We start from the raw sequence: 17089 nt of genomic DNA on the forward strand, positions 1-17089 counted from the left end.
GGCATACCTTAGCTCCTGTCAGCTGAAGCTTTTGGAACTGGCTGCATATTCTCCCTAGTGTCCGGGATCAGAGTTCCCACCCACTGTGGTAAACTGTTCCATCACCAGGAAGTGAATATTCTGTCAGAATTTGTGTCAGTAATGGTTACTCTTTATTAACTCGTACTTTTTCTTCATGGTCATGTTTGGCAAAGATTTCTCTGTAGTCAAAACAATATCAAACATTGAACGAGGACAAATGTAAAATAAGATTTTATTAAAATAGACCAAACAGCCATGAAGGTAATACAGGCAACATTTATAAGAAACTATTACATTTATTTATTTTTTATTTAGTGCTGAAAAGGAACCTGCAGCACTTGAAAGAGAATTTACTTTAAAAAAATCTGCATTGTACACATTCTGACATGACTCATCTCACTTGCCTCAGTATTGTTAGAGCAATGAGGATAACACTTAAAAATAGAAAACATTTAAAAATCATTTGAGACAAAACTCTTGAAATGACAGGAACAATTGCTTCAAACAGCAGTAAGCGTGCAGAGGATAAATCAGTACAGCTACAAAAAACATCTGCACAGGTTAAAATGAAATTTGAATTTTGATGTTCACTATAAAAGAATCCTCTCAGTTTTAAGTTTCCCTGGATTTTAAAGCATAAAAACCAGATTCCTGTCACTTGACCGTATCAGATTGTACATTGTCAGACAAACTCCGGGCTACTGTCCCTGTTCCTAGTTAAGGGTAACTTCTTTCCACACAGACGCCCCAGCCTAAGCCCTGACATGCTTAAAATAGGGGAATATGGGTAGTTGTTGTTGGATTGATTCACATTGAGCTCGGCCAGCGAGGCGCTCAGGGTCTGCTCCGCCCCGGTGTCTTCATCAGGGGGGTCGCTCTCTGGCAGAGCAGGAGGCTCTCTACCTGCTGGGATCTCTGGGTCTTTCTCCTCTTCCTGCTCTGGGTCGGTGTGGGTTGCAGACTGGCTGGACAGGTCCAGGCTGTCCCTGTAGCTCAGCTGGTCGTCGTCCACGCTCACCTCGCTCTCCTGCTTCACCAGGCAGGGACGGTGGGCCGGCCTCTGCTCGCTCTCATCCGGCTCGAAGTCAGAGTCGGGGAGCTGCTCACTGGAGCCCAAAGAACTCTCTGAAGGAATGGGGATAAAGAGGGAATTGCTTTTTAACACTCAGGTCAAACACAAGACATGCTAAATGTTTTTTTTTAACTCAGCAGGAACTACAAGAGGAAGTGCTTTAATTTACAACGGTATTAAGTGTAGTTAACCTTTATAACAACTTACCACATCCCTCCTCCGTCTTGTCAGAGTCTGGTTTACTCTCTGTGCCTCCGTCCTCCTCTCCATCAGCAGGACTCACCATCTCCTCGTCGGCAACAGAGAGCTGATCCAAAAGGAGGCAGTTAACAGATTGCACTAACAAGACAAGTGTTTGTTTTCAGTTGAAATGCAAATCCCATCATGGCAGGTTTTGGTAATGGAATATAAAGATTTATGACTGCTCATTTCCTCTTAACTGTCACAAACAAAAAAAAATAAAATTGTTGACAAAATAAGGTCACTGTTCTTCTGAAGATTATATATTTACATAAAAAGGCCTTAAAGCCCTTAAAAGCCAAATTGCTTCCCAGATAAATGTTTGTTGTCTTTGACCTCTTGGATATACAATGTCAATTCGTTTGAACCTTTGACGTCTGTATGAAATTGAATTAGAATGTGAACATTTAAGTTGTGGTGACAGTTGATAATCAATCTCTAAATTCTAAGTGAAAGTTAAGGTGCGTTGGAATAGTCCACTATATTTAGTAATTTAGATACTAAGAGCCATTTAAATTCTCTAAATGAGGAAATTTTAATTTCTTCCAAACTTATCTCCTTTATGAAAGGTAGCAAATTTGAAGTGACACAACCTTGTAGTTGCACCTGAAACAATTATATTCTCCTGACACAATCCAGAACTGATGTGTATCTTCACATATTTGTCTGAGCTCCTGATATCTCTGTACTGTGCAGTCTAAGTGTCTCCTGTTATAAATAAAGTTGGTTTAATGCTGAGGGGAAGTGGAGTTGCATTTTGTCTTCACACTGTGGTTCTCCTTTCCTAACTGCGTACAGATTCTCCTGCACATCTTTCCTTGACCTCATGACGTTTTGCATCGGGGTCAAGTCACAGGGATTAGGAATCACAAATATTTGGACTTTCCGAATGCAGCCATGTAATGAATGATGTAATGAAGTTTCCTCCCAGCGTTCCTGATATACTGTATATCGCAGGCCCATTCATTATCTATTCAGATTTTACCTTTAAACTACACTATTATGCTTTCAGCATCCGGTACAGGCTCAACACTGGATTAAAACAGATTAAAATACGTTAAAAAAAAAACTAAATTAATATCAGGCGCCATTACACAGAGAGGTGTACCTGCGGAGTAGGTAGGTCGGTGGAGTCAGAGCGACCGTTCTTTTGCGACTGGGAGCTTTTGGAGTGGAAGATGGATGAATAGAAGACGATGAGGGCTTCTACGATGCGGGCCTGATGGGGGTAATCAACCAGAGACGACAGGGAGATTGTGGCGCCGGTCGGCCGGGGCCGCATCAGGGAGGGGCCAAACACGATCCCCAGGTTACTGGGACTCATCTTGTTATCCTCCTCCAGCTCTGCAATCCTGGGTGTAGGAAGTTAGGGGAATGATCAAAACTACATTTATATACCTAATCACTCTTATCAGTCATTAAAAAAATAAAATTAAAATAAAGTCTTTCTTCACTAGAAGGGGTGTAATAACAGACCTTCTGAGGTGGCGGATGATGTAGCGCAGTGTAGCGATGTTAGCCTTGGGCAGCTCCTTCAGAAGCTCTTTCAGCTTGTCCACCAGCACCAGGATGTCTGGATCAGTGTCAGGTCCTCGATCCACCAGCTCGGGCCCCCGACCCCCTGCTGAGTTAACAATGCTCGGCTCAGACTCCTCTCTTCCAGGTGACTCACCTATACTCTGCAGACTCTCTTTGGCCAAACCCATCAGGCTGTTGTAGAGGCGGAACAGCATGATGGGCTCAGGTAGCTGGAGGCCAAAGACAAAAGGAAACAGACAGGGTGTTAGGGGTCGAACTTGCTGTGAACACACATTTTATCCACAGTGAAACAAGAGAAAGTTAGAAATAACTTTAAAAACACACAAGTACTTTACATTTCACAGGAGTAAAAGGATTAATGGGAAGAAAAAAAAAAAGATTGTTTATATATAGTGTGTATGTGGCTGGGCATGAATATACATTAAACTATGTGTGTTCACAGGTATTTATATCATGTGTATACATGATGTAAATGGGTAGTATGTAGTACTTTCAAATTATTTTAGGTTTAGATAAGCTTTAAGCAAAAAATATCAAAATAAACACTCAAAATAAATTTAATTTTATTTCAAATATTTGTGAATTTCCCATGACAATCTACAGAGGCATCTTGCAATCACTTAAGATACAAATTCTGCTCTGTGCAGCGGAATTAATTAGATATTCCAACCAAAGTCCACAGAGAGCCTCTCATTTAGCCTTTACTTTGAAAGCAAATATGTCCCGTCTGTTTAGTTTGATCCAGTTATATATTGTTTGGGTTTGAAAGATTGGGCATCTCATTTCAGGAGTAAAAAAAAACAAAACCGCTTCTGTGACATCTTGATCCCAATTGGATTTCTTTTAAATGTAGCCTACTTTATGGTCAACTTATTTATCCATTTGTAAAGGTTGTTTTCAAAGAATCACACTTGTCCAATGAACGCCATTAATAAAACACTGAACTACAGTTAAGACAGATGGACTATATGGAGAAAGGTATTGGGACACCTATAGGAGCTTTGATGACATCCCATTCTTAATTCTGAGGGATAAATATGGCATTTGTGGCTAGAACAGTTTCCTTGTGTCTGTGGGAATCTTTGTACGGGCCAGTCAAGATCTTCCACACCTAACCCGGCCTTTATGGACCTTGCTTTGTGCACTGGGGCTGCAACAGAAAAGGGCCGTCCCCAAACTGTTCCAACAAAGTCGGAAGCATAGAATTGTATTGTTAAGCTGAAGCTTTAAGATTTCCCTTCACTGGAACAAGGGGGCCTAGTCCAACCAATGACAATGAGACTGAATGAAACACCTGAATTCGATGACTAAGAGGTGTGTCCCAATACTTTTGTCCATCTAGTGTGTAATAGAATGTTTAACTTTAAAAAAAAGAAAACCAAGCCAGATTCTCCTGATACAAAAAATGAATTGTTATAAAACAAGGACACCTTAAACGAGTAGAGGATACAGGTACATCTTCTGCCACATTTCAGATGAAAATATGTCCGAGTGTACTTTTATGTGTGTGTACCTGTCGGAGGTAAAGCTTGAGCACGTTGCTGATGTCGTGTGGTGAACACTGGGACAGCTCCACCAGCTCCTTGCCGTTCTCAAAGGCCTGACACAGTTTCTCCACTCGAGTCTTCACCCCGTTCACCCTGTAGATGCCCTGCAGGGAGGAAGCAGTGGTTTGTACCAGACACATGAGACTTCTTCTCTGTGGCGGAGGAAAGGTTTCTCACCTTCATCTTGAGAGCCCGTCTCTCGATCTCAGAGATGCACTTGGTGACGATGAAGGGAATCCCGTCACTGGCACAGCTGGCCACCTGAGAGAACTCCCTGCCGAACAGCTGCAAACGGCCCTGGAGCTTCTTGTGGCCACACTGGATGGCCAGAGTCTCCAGACAGCGCTTGTGACAAGCCAGGAAACACTGAGGACAGAGAAGAAGGCGCCGACTAGATGAAGTCCAAAACTTTTACTAGAAGGGCAGTCGGCTCACACCCAATCTGCCATGTTAAAGAAATTGAAAAAAGTAATCCCAGGAACATTCATCCAGATCCGCTCCAAAAGGTTTGGAGTTCTTTCTTGGGTCAGGCTGGAAATAGGTTGAGTATATTTTGCATTATCCTGCAAACTATCATACAAATGCTGATGAAAACATAAGCTCCTTGGAAGAGGGATTAAAATACGAGATCTCCAATCACATGCTGAAGTTCTTCTCAGGACACAAATCTGAGTGTCTGGGGATGTGATGAAGAACTCACCTCCTCACACTCAGCCCCCTGAAAGTAAACATAGCTGTCGCACTCGCGGCACTTGGAGGGGGTCCGCAGCTTCCTCAGTCGGTGGGTCCGGGCTGCTTTGGACAGGCCGAGGTTACGGAAAGGTCTGGTGGACACCACCACATCCGGATCCATGCCGTTAATATCTGGAGGAAAAGATCCGCACCATGTATAAAGATAGCCCACATTTTCTCTCAGTTTAGCAAAATAGTTAAATTAAAAAAATCTAAATGTTATCCGAGAATCTTACCTGGAGTTTCGAATGAAGCTACATTCCTGTCTTTCTCATCTACATCCTCATTGGATGACATAGTTCCAGTGGACGATGTGCGAACAATTTTACTTATGTCACCTACAATCAACATACACTTTAAATACATTTCTCAGACATACTGCTGCCTCCAACAAGATTCTCTTGAGAGACAATTTCTTCTTCATCATTACATGGAGATGATACATGTGCGTGTGCTGCTGTGAATCAGCTCTTGCGTACTTGTGCTGGCAGTGGGAGACTCGAGACCTCCATCTCCTCCAACGCTGTCATCGCTCACCGTCGAGCCCCACGACTTGTGGCCTTGTCCTGGTGACAGCAGAAGTATAAGTGTCAACAAAGTATCAAAACTTGACTTAATATTTATTCTGCAACGCTCATCGTTTCACTGCCGTTTACCAAAGCCCGACTGATATAAATGTTTGGGGGCCGATACTGAAAAAACATTGATTCCAAAGATGTTAATATCAAACCCAAATTAATGCAATTAAGGCTTGATATTTTAAAGTTTCACCATAAACTTCGATACAAATAACTTTAAATTAAAAGAAAACACAAATACAATCAAATATTTAGAACTAAGATAATAAACAATTGTAAAGTAACAGACATTTTAAAGAAAAGAAGTCCACATGTGAGTGTCTCATGGCAAACATAAACAGATACCAATATATCTGTAAAAGCCAATATTATTCTATATTAAGCTGATATTATCGGCCATACTATAAATGGGCCGGGCTCTACTGTTTACTCTTTAATAAATATAATAATCTTTAGAACCACGGCGGCACAGTGACATCAGCAGGGATCACTCACTCTTGCGGTGAGCCTCGGCCTCTTTGTCAGCAGCTGCTGTGTCCACGCAGGCAGCAGGACTGTCTGTGTGGCTCGACTGCTCCGTGTTGAAACTGTCGTTCCTTAGTCTGTGGCCGTGGCTGCACCAATGTGGAATTACAAGACAGTCAATTCATTCAAAGTAGTACTTTAAAGTTGCGATTGAAAACTTGGATAACTGTGGTTCTTATTAAACTCTCCCTTACTGCGACGAGGAGCTGGACGGGGAGTAGGCCTCGAACGCGTAGTGGACGTTGGGCTGCTCCGGTAGCAGCAGGTCTCTCACGTGGGCGGCGTACTGCTGTCCTGGGTCGTACAGCTTACTGCTCTCACACAGCGTCTGGTAGTGGACGGGCAGAGCCACAGTCTGCATGTGCATGAGCTGGTAGTAGGAGATGGTCGCCTGGAGGAGGAGCCGTCGCAGAGAGCAGTTGATATTATTCTGATCAACGGCGGTTCAGTTGTGTACGTGTGTTCGTGTGTGATGACTCTCACCGAGCGGAGAGTCTGGTCGCTCTGCTTGATGACGTCCTGCAGCTGCCTCAGCACCGTGACCTTGGAGTGCTCCAGGTCCAGCTGCTGAGCCGTGGCATCTGCGATACAGGTCCGGTAGGTGGCCTCCGCTTCGTCTGACTGCACATGCAAACACACACCACTTTTGATTTTCTGTTTACTTCCAATCTCCTGTTTTTCTTTGTAAAGCACAAAGTGTTGATCATGATAATGTGGCAGATAGATGAACAAATATTTTTAAATAATCTAATATGTAGATCATGTGTGACAGAACACATGCAGACAAAAACTACAGTAGCTGATAAAAACCTTATTGCGAGCCTCCTCCTCCGCTCGTTTCTTCTTCTCCACAGACTTTGCCGTCGACCCTCCTCCCTCCTCCTCGGCTCGGCAGGCTGCGGTCTTGGCCTTGTCGTACTCCTCACAGCGAGCCATGTAGGCCTGCTTGGCCTTCCGCAGGTTCGCCTCACACTCCATCTAAACGCAGACACACACATTTGGCTCTTTTCCGTTTCTTAGAGAGATAAAAGAACTACTCATTCTAACATATACAGAATTTGAGATTGTACCAGTCTCCTCTTTGCTCGAATCCAGTGTTCCTTGATCTCCTTCCGTTTCTTTTCGTGCTCCTGTTTCCGCTGCAGCAGAGGCTGCAAGGACAAAGGACGACAGATCAACACCATGTGCGCAGCGGCAGCAGTGGGTCATGAACGGGAGCAGACAGGTTACCTGGATGAAGGTCTGGTTGTGCAGGGTGCTGTTGGCCTGCTGCAGCCCCAAACCCTGCTCCTGATCCTGCTCCAGGGCCAGAGAGTAGATGGAGAAGAGCGGCATGTGGGGCTGGAGGAAGCAAACACAGCGCAGAAAGTAAGAGTATGAGAATAATGTAAAACTCCAGCTTTTAACATTCAGTATCACAGATTATCAGTGAGAGAGAGTGGCTTACATGCGTTATGCTGTGTTTGCAGGACTGGTATAATCTCTGCAGGCCTTTGGAGAACTCAGTCTCTGGTAAATAGAAGAACACAGTTAACAGTGATAGGTCACCACACAAACTGTGACTGAGGCGACGTGTTTGCAAGTGGCAGAATTATAAAATGCTACAACAAATAAGCGATTAATTTAAAAATATTGGACAATACAATTTTGACAATACAAAACAAGTCCACATAGGTCGAACAGGTGTTTAAAATTACTTTTTCTCTGACAAATAACCTTGACATCATTGAATGATTTCTGAGTTTCCCACTTACCCAGTGAAATCCTCTTCTCCACGTAGTTGATCAGGTCCTTCATGTACTTGGAAATGGTTTTAGCATAGAGCAGAGCGGAGTCCACTCCTCCCTCACTGCGCTGGAGGATCACATCCACTTCCTCCCCCCGGCCTAGACATCCAATACACAACACAAACACAGGTCATTACACAAACCGTTACTGTGGCGACAGTCAGAGGAGGATGATGTGTGCGAGAACATTTGCAGATGAAGGAGGAGGAGATCTGTCGCTGAGGTGATCATCTTTTAACATCTGCTGTTATATTATCTATGGAGAAAGGAGGAAATGTTTTCACCCCTGTCTGTGTGTTGGTCGGTTTGTCAGCAGGATTACGATAAACTACTGATCAGATTTCTATGAAACTTGGAAGGATGTGGTATGGATCACAGAAAAAAACATTATATTTTGGCGCAGACCTGGACAAAGGGGCTGGTCCAGGACTTTTGTTTTTACTTTCTTTAATATTGGAAGACAGGCTGACTTGTTTCCCAGGATTAACTTAAATGTAAAGAAATCAGACATGTTGAGGTGACTCAGATGTATGAGTGAGTGATGAGTGAGTGAGTGTGTTCTAGTTTAAGATTTTACTTTGGTGATAACTGTTTGTTCCTGTTTTACCCCTTTTTAAACTCTGTCTGAATCAAGGTTACATCACTACTTTTTAATGTAAATGACAAAGCACACACACACACATCTAGATATAACAAAAGAAATATATATATATATATATAAATCAAGGAGAAATCAAGAGTGAATGGAAGCACAAATGTGCAGCAGTATCTCAGAGATCAGCTGCAGTGTGAGGACAGGACTGACTGATGTCCTACCCATGTCCTGCAGGTCGCTCCTGAACTGGCCACCGTCCGCTCCCTGGCCAGTCGCACTGTACAAGTTCTCCATCGACTGCACAACACAAAAGACCATTCATTTGTACCAAACATGAAAAGTTGGGAGTATAAATCTCTTTCGGAGACTGGTAGGTGAGTTGCTTTGTGAAAAAGTTTCACCCACCCTGCTTTTCTCGGTGGGCAGCAGGGAGAGCAGCGTGCTGCTGTCCACCTCTCCCATCAGCAGCTCAGACACACTGAGGAGAAAACAACACTTGGACATCAGCACAGAGACACTGTACATTGGGGCAGTTTGTAAAATATGACCACCAGTGTAGAGAGGTTTTAAAATTAAACAAAAAAACCCTATTCAGGTGCTGAGAAGAACAAGTGATAAAAACATCCAGGTTGATTTTGATCCACTGGGTTTGATCTTTTTCTCTCCTCATATTATACATAAATTTACTCTGACATGCAGTAACTTCTATTCTTCTTCAAATGCCTCATCCAGCCTCAAGTAAAACTGTAACATCTTTGGTTGTTGACAGTTACAAAAGACGCTAAACAAGCAAACTGTTGTTTTCAGGTCATTGGCAGAAAAACAGAGACGAGAATGAGGAAACAGACACGTCAGGCAGATTTCAACTGTCTGCCAACTCACTTCCTCATGTGACGGATATCAAGCCCTGAAGTGTCACTGATAAGCATGTGATTCACTGTTCGCCCAAAATATACTTCAATTAAACAAGAGTAATACATTTTAAAAGTCAAAGTTGACTTTTTAACTTATAAGTTATTTAAAATAAAAATTGTAATTTTTCACATAGAAACATTTGTATTGTAGACACAGATTTTAATAGGTTCTTAGTTGCAGATTCAAATCATTCATTTCAGTCTTGATTCCTCTTGAGCATCTTAAATCCTGCAAACAGTCAATATCATCTCCTCAGTCTGCAGCAATCTGTTCATTTAGCAGGCAGGTGGTGAACAACATCTTTGACTTCTGGTTTTGTGTCGCACAGCAGAAGAAAAACCACTTCCTGTTTTCTGCTCTGCCTCATGCAAATGTGTCACCATCACTGCACTTCTCTCTCATTCCCAACAACAGACTACTGCACACACACAAAGAGAACTACCTGTTCCGTCTGTACAAGAGGCACAGAGGTAAATTACTGGCCCTCTTGTATAGACTTTGGGGCAAAGATCGCATCAATACCAGTAACAAGTGTGTGGTCTAGTAATCACCATAAGTGTATGAAAAGGCTAAAGTAAGAAATACTATAAAGAGGTGGTCCAGGTACTTACTTGCTGCTAAAAGCAACTGCGATGGTTTCAATGGCCTTTTCAAAGTCCTTCTTGTCGGCCTCGTTACAAGCCTCATAGTGGAAACCTGAAAAGTCACAACCACGTGTTCATGTTTCAGTTTTGAAATCACCATTATAACTACAGGATATTAACTCAGACGGGTTCTAACATCAGTGTAGTTACAAAAAACAGCTGGAAAGATGCATGTTTATCAGTTTTCATTCATGTAGGGTTCATGTTTGAGGGTTTTCCTGCACCAACTGACCTTTGACCTTGGATATGAGCTTTCCGGCAGCAGTGAGGATCTCCACAGTGTTCAACAGAGGGTAGGTGTTTATAACCTGACGCAACACCCGCAGGACCTCACCCAAACACTCGTGGGCCACGGGCCGCTGACTCTCTTTACCTGGGAGGGAGGGAGGGAGGGAGGGAGGGGACGGAGTGGTTGAAACAAGAATCAAGTGGAGGATATTCAAACCTGATAACACTACGAGGCCACATGAGTGGTTGTCCAGATGTTTGTGTCAAAGTCACACCATAATTCATAATCATAACTGCACTGTAATGCAGTTGTGAACTGGGACCATTAAGGGATTGCTCCTTTGTGGTGCCTTCAGGGCTCAAGCCTTTAAATTCAGTTCAAGTTCAGCAGTCTCAAAAAAACAATAATAAAGAGTTAGGTCCATTCCACCTCAGCTTTAAGTACAACTAAAGTTCACCTAATGTTCTCACTTTCTGGACAACGAACTAGTTGAAAATCCAGAAAGCTTTGCCTGCAGGAAATAGTCTTACAGACTTACACAGGTACCAAAAAAAACAACAAGAAAGAATATATTTATTGTTGAAGTTTGGAGGATTTTGTTCCATTTCCTTAAAGAGGATCCTAGCTCTTGCGTCACACACTCATTGTACAGATGAGTGGAGTTATTCTTATCTCTCTGCAAGGAAGCTGAAACACAGATTTCCGTTAATGTGCATCTATTCTTTTAACTCTCTCCAAGTCAGCGTTTCTGCTGTCAATAGAGACAGAGGGTCAGACGGGTCGGGTGGAGGCTGTGTCAGCTCCCCAGCTTTGATGTCACTAGTGACACAGCTCCAGCCCGCATCCTCATTCCCTCACACACGCACACGTTTCATTTAGTCCTCTGTGCATCCTTCTTCTGATGGAGGCGGCTCGCTCACAGAGGAGGTCAGAGGTCAGCCGGCCGCTCAGTCGGTCTGAAAATGCGAGTCAGGATGTCTGAGCAGAAGCAGCAGCAGACAAAAAGAACACGTTGACCTGAACACAGAGCCACATGTGGTTGTTTCTATCGTTTTGCAATAGAAGGGATCAATTCTGTTTCTTTGCTACATCTGCTTTCGCACCTGCTCGGCCAATGACAATTTTACACCTTACATACACGTATTCTCTTCGGTAATTAAAGTGGGACCTAAAAGGACAGCGGAGATCCAGATTAAGGAGATCTCTGGATTGCAGTACGGGAGGAGCCAAGGCCCAAGCTCTGATTGTGCTGCTGATTAAGAGGAGGAGGAGGAGGAGGAGGAGGAGGAGGAGGAGGAGGAGGAGGAGGAGGAGGAGGAGGAGGAGGAGGAGGAGGAGGAGGAGGAGGAGGCGGCATTGGGTCACAGTGATGCAGCGAGTCTATCAGAGGAGGAAGTGTGGACGAGGCCGTTCTGTCAGAGACTATCCATCATGGCTTCCTGTTTAGAGGGTGGGCCGCTGGGCGGAGAACATGAGAGAACAGTGAAGGACACGAAACACAGCTCTGTCTTTCCGATCCGAGCCACAGAGATCTGCTCTGACAAACCAGAGAAAATACCTTATGACTCAAATTGCTCGGTCAAAGTCACTCCAGGAGGAAGAGAACAGGTGCTCTGCTCTTCACAGCCATGCTACCCTGCTGTGGGGAAGAGGAGTGAGGGACTGTGAGGCTGCAGTAAACAAGAAGCTAGCTTCCTGCTGGAGACAAGCGTGCGGTTACTCTCTGGGTGCAGCAGAAACGCAACCCTTCGTTTGGAGAGAGGAAGCTCAGGCACTTGTTCGATTGGTTGTGCAGGGTTGCTCTGACAACGCCCCCCCCAGCCTGACTTCCTCCACCTCCTTACCTGTGAGTGAACAGGACTGACGTAGGCTGACAGAAACCCTCCTTTGTCCTCGTCGCAATGAACGACAGCGTGTAAAGTCAAAAAGGGAAGAGAAAGTAGACAGAAGTGTTCTGTCTTCAAACTGAAATTTTCGTCAAAACAAGTTTCTAATAGGAGACAAACTCAAAAGCTACGACCATAGACCGTTTATAACAAAGACGCGTCTCAACTTCCTCCTGCTTTCTCGTACACTAACTTTTTAGTTTGATCCATGTCCCATCCAGTAACAGGGAGGAGGCAGGTTTCATGACCCACACTGGAGAACTATTTTAAGGGAGCCGTCCCATCATCCATCTGTATCTTACAGTCTCCGGATAAGACAGTAAATATGTGTGTGTGTGGATCTTAGGGACGGGACTCGGCAGGGACCTCCCGATACGATACTATAACGATACTTAGGTGGCGATACGATATGTATTGCGATTCTGTAAGTATTGCGATTCGATATTACGATTTCCTGGGATTTCTTTTGGTTATTATTTTTTTTTAAAATACTGGACCATGGAAAAATGTTGAATCATACCTTCAAATACAACACAGTCAAATTCACTTAGAGCTGTACAAGTTTTATTTCAAATATTAACATTAACTTAATGACTGCTGGGCAGCCAATAGAGAAAATAAATAAAAATGTGCCCTATTATTGTATAGCCCCTGTCAACTGCACACAAACTGACAGATTAAGAAATGTATGCCACTTAGGCTACTTTTAAACAATAAATAAAAGGTAAATTAAATAGAATGAATAAAAGTTTACTTCAAATATAAACTTTGAAATAAACAAAAAGTAGGCTATTGTTGTTTGCATGTAGGCGATACAAAGGTAGTGCTTGGGTATGTTTAGATTCTTGTGCAAAAACAAGAGCTGGTCAACATGCTCTGGGGTGATGTTGCTCCCCCCATATATCCCCCCCCGTATAAACCAATAAATATTATAATAATCGATTTTGGAGGCAGCATGGTGATTTAAAATCGTCATTCACAAGAACCGCGATTTGTAACTGAATCGATTTTTCCCCCCATCCCTAGTGGATCTGTGGCTGGTTGAAGTTTGGCCTCTCACCTTCAGTCAGCACCACATCCTTCAGTTTCTCCACAGCCTCAGCGAAGCGCGCCACGTCCCTCAGCAGCGCCGGGATGTCCTCCACCTCGATGGCCGTGCTCTCTGGACTCTCGGACGGAGCAGTCGGGGTCAAGGCCCCTTTCCCGTGGCCCTTCGTGAACACCCACGACTGCAGTGGGAACCCTGAGGAGACACGCAGCACACCAGGGGGCAACATCTTAAAACCAATAGTTTTATGCTCTGGTATTTGTGAGGATTGAACAAACAAACCGGGTTGAATTAGAGCCAGGCTAAAGGTTTTCCTTTGTTTCCAGTCTTTATGCTAAGCTAAGCTAGCACCCAGCTGGTTGACATTTAACAGACAGGCATCACAGTGGGATCCATGCTCTCATCCAACTCTTCACAAATGTGTTTTAACTATTTACTTTAATACAATTTAAATTGGCGTTTCTTATGGTTTTATATCCACATAAATCAAATGTCTTTAAATTTCATTGTGTGGCTAATATAAATCAACCTGTCTGAAGATGTCGCCATGTTGGGATGAGCATTTTTCACTGTTTGGACATTTTTGGGACAAAACCATTAACTGAAAAAAAAAAAATATATATATAACTGTTTAGTGTTTATATGAACGTGGAATCAAAAAAAGGTAACAAAGCATTTTCTTGCTAAATTTTAGATAATTAGAAATTGCCAAACAGGTTATATTTTCACCCCTGGCCTCTCGTTTGTTGCTTTGTTTGTAACATTAAACAAAAACTGCAGAACAGATTTCCACAGAACTTGGTGGTTGCAGGTACGGGTCAGGGACAATCACATTAAATGCAAGATCAGCATCAGTGTTTATTATCACTGTTTGACCCAGGGAACAATTCATGGATCTTGATGAAAAGGGACATTTATCTACGAGTGCAGCTGGATTAAGTGAAAGACTGTTGGGCCTTGGAGGAGGTTTGTGCTGTACTGATGTTGCAACCAGACCTGCGGCGCTGGCGTGTCGGCTCAGAGCCGTGGGCCTCTTCAGCGTGGACACCGGGGACGGGCAGCCCATCCCTTGCATCGCCATCAGCTTACAGTGCTGAGGGCTCGGAGTCCCCGGGCACGACCCCGATGGGTCCAGCAGGCCGGCCGCGGTTGCAGTGAGGGTCGAAGAGCAGGACGTGGCCGAGGAGAACGAGGAGAGGCTGATGTCGCCGGCATCTTTCCGGCTCTGCTCCGTGAGGATCGACAGCTGGGAGGAGGAGGACAGGAAGAGAGAGAGAGGTCAGGATGATAACATGATCCAGTAACACACACGTGTTGAACGGCACAAAGACACCAGTGTGACCCCTCTTTGCTGTGGTGGCCTTAAAACACACACACACACAAACAGCGCTGTTGTTGGTGAACACACACACACACACACGAACACTTTCACAAGATCCTGCGCTACGTTGCGCAACACTTCCTGGCTCCGAGCTGTGGTCGGGTGTGGCAAACTGAGCAGAGCGTGGACTAACAGAAAGGCCGTTTGCTGTTTGGATGAAGAACAGTGACATTTTCAGAGGTGGTGTTAACTTTGACCTCTACAAACTAGTCACTTGTTAAAGCCTGGGGTGTGCATCTTGTCCTCAGTCGGGTCAGATTGAAGGCCTCCCAGCTTTGGGGCCTGACGATGTCCAGGAGCACGACTCACTCCTACAAACACTCAGAATCAGAATCCTTGTTTGCCGTTGGACACATGTACACACGTACCTGTTTGAGCCACACGCTGCGCTTGTTGGGCAGGATGTCCAGCCCGTCCTCGGCCTTCTTACCCCTCTGACCCGTGGAGTAAGGCTTGTAGCTGCTTTTGCCACCACGCTTCAGCATGCTCCCTTCCCCACTACTACTGCTCGCTCGCCAAGGCGGCTTGAGAGTGAACTCGCAAGAGCATTCACGATGATAAAAACCCACACACACACACAAGGTGGACTTCCTATATGCAGTCACACACACACACACTCAATTGTCTGAATGTTTAACTGGGGCTGTGCAGCATCAGGAAGGTTTCACACAGACGAGTGGAGCTTCTCAGCCTGATCACACCAAAGCAAACCCAACTTCACCAAATCACACCAGAGCAAACCCAACTAACTTCACCAAATCACACCAAAGCAAACCCAACTTCACCAAATCACACCAGAGCAAACTCAACTAACTTCACCAAAGTGTATTTATATCAGGTGGAAGTTTGCAACAACACAACATCACCCCTGGTCCCTGTCCTCTCACGCACACGCACACGCGCACGCGCACACACACACACACACACACACACACACACACACACACACACACACACACACACACACACACACACACACACACACACACACACACACACACACACACACACACACACACACACACACACACACACACACACACACACACACACACACACACACACACACACACACACACACACACACACACACACACACACACACACACACACACACACACACACACACACACACACACACACACACACACACACACACACACACACACACACACACACACACACACACACACACACACACACACACACACACACACACACACACACACACACACACACACACACACACACACACACACACACACACACACGATGCTACTCACGGACTGCGCGCTGCTCGTGCGCCCGGGGCTTCCGGCTCGGCTCTTCTTGGAGATGGACGGTGTCTTGATGAGCTCGCGCTTCTTCCGGGCGAACATCTTCAGCGTGCCCTTCCCGTCCATGCCCACCTCCCGCAGCTTCACGTACAGACCCCCCACCCACCCCCCCACTCGCCACTTGGGGGCTCTGCTTCCGGCGGCGTTCAGCGGGACCTCGGTGCTGCCGTCCGGGCCGACTCTCAGCCAGGGGGGGAAGTGTGTGTCCGTCTTCCTGCTCCTCCTGCCGCTGTCACACATCGAGTACGCGCAGGCTCACTGACACGCAGAGAGAGAGACAGACAGGCAGACAGACAGACAGGCAGAGAGAGAGACAGACAGCTCCTGCTCACCGCAAACTGTCTGTGCGCGCTGCCACCGAGCATCCGCTGTGTGCGCGCCTGCTGCTCAGAGGGGGGGGGGGGGGGGTGATCCGCGACCTTTATGCAAAGTTTGATTTACCAGCAACTGAAAGTGACACACAACTACACACACGGACTGCACGCCAGGGTCAACACACACACTTGTTCATATGAAGAGGAATCAAATCATCCTGACGCACGTGTGTTTCCACCATGTGACCTGCAGCTCTGATGGGGGGGGGGTCCTCCTCCTCCGCGTGCACCTGCACATTTATACAGAGTCAGGGTGTGCGTGTGTGTGTGTGTGTCTGTGCGTGTGTGTGTCTGTGCGTGCGTGTGTGTGCGTGTGTAAAATACGTGTTTGCAACATCAATCTCTGCTGAATATGCGATGTTTAACTTCACCACTGAATCTACGGCACACAGAGGTGTCAAGTAACGAAGTACAAATACTATCTATACTTTACTGGAGTATTTATTTTTCAGACGACTTTTTACTCCTACTTCTTACATTTTCACGCAAATATATATATATATTATAATTTTCAATGGGCATATTTGCAGTTCAAACGGGTAGCCTAGTGCATCCCACATTTTTCAACATAACATTTTAATATAACATTATAGTCATAGTGGCCTTTAGAAAAATGTGTTTTTTGGAGGAGGTGGGGTA

The 17089-nt window shown here is 44.9% G+C and overlaps 1 protein-coding gene across 2 annotated transcripts; it reads right to left on the minus strand.

Moving 5' to 3' along the window:
* Nucleotides 1–236: 236 nt before the first annotated feature.
* On the minus strand, nt 237–16154 carry arhgap45b (Rho GTPase activating protein 45b). Of its 2 annotated transcripts, none has more exons than XM_061078504.1 (24): nt 16023–16154; nt 14355–14604; nt 13371–13553; nt 10428–10568; nt 10163–10247; nt 9042–9114; nt 8858–8933; nt 8009–8140; nt 7702–7763; nt 7485–7595; nt 7325–7405; nt 7065–7232; nt 6738–6875; nt 6449–6645; nt 6225–6343; nt 5631–5717; nt 5388–5489; nt 5120–5283; nt 4597–4785; nt 4386–4523; nt 2810–3081; nt 2442–2685; nt 1301–1400; nt 237–1146 (listed from the first exon to the last, which is right to left on the minus strand). In XM_061078504.1, the coding sequence occupies exons 1-24, from the start codon at nt 16140–16142 to the stop codon at nt 704–706; spliced, it is 3675 nt and encodes a 1224-aa protein (XP_060934487.1). In that variant the 5' UTR covers nt 16143–16154; the 3' UTR covers nt 237–703. The 2 variants fall into 2 exon arrangements, with proteins under 2 accessions (XP_060934487.1, XP_060934488.1); XM_061078505.1 differs by lacking the exon at nt 16023–16154 and adding an exon at nt 15108–15224.
* Between the last annotated feature and the right edge of the window lie 935 nt (nt 16155–17089).

Source organism: Limanda limanda, chromosome 9 (assembly GCF_963576545.1).
Source record: "Limanda limanda chromosome 9, fLimLim1.1, whole genome shotgun sequence".
NCBI classification, from domain to species: Eukaryota; Metazoa; Chordata; class Actinopteri; order Pleuronectiformes; family Pleuronectidae; genus Limanda; species Limanda limanda.

Excerpts from the sequence above, each read along its gene's own strand:
- arhgap45b (XM_061078504.1), bottom strand. The coding sequence starts at position 16,142 with ATGGACGGGAAGGGCACGCTGAAGATGTTCGCCCGGAAGAAGCGCGAG. Across the intron at positions 8,141-8,857 it reads GAGCGACCTGCAGGACATGG|GCCGGGGGGAGGAAGTGGAT; the intron begins GTAGGACATCAG and ends TTGGATGTCTAG. Across the intron at positions 4,524-4,596 it reads GACGGGCTCTCAAGATGAAG|GGCATCTACAGGGTGAACGG; the intron begins GTGAGAAACCTT and ends TCCTCCCTGCAG.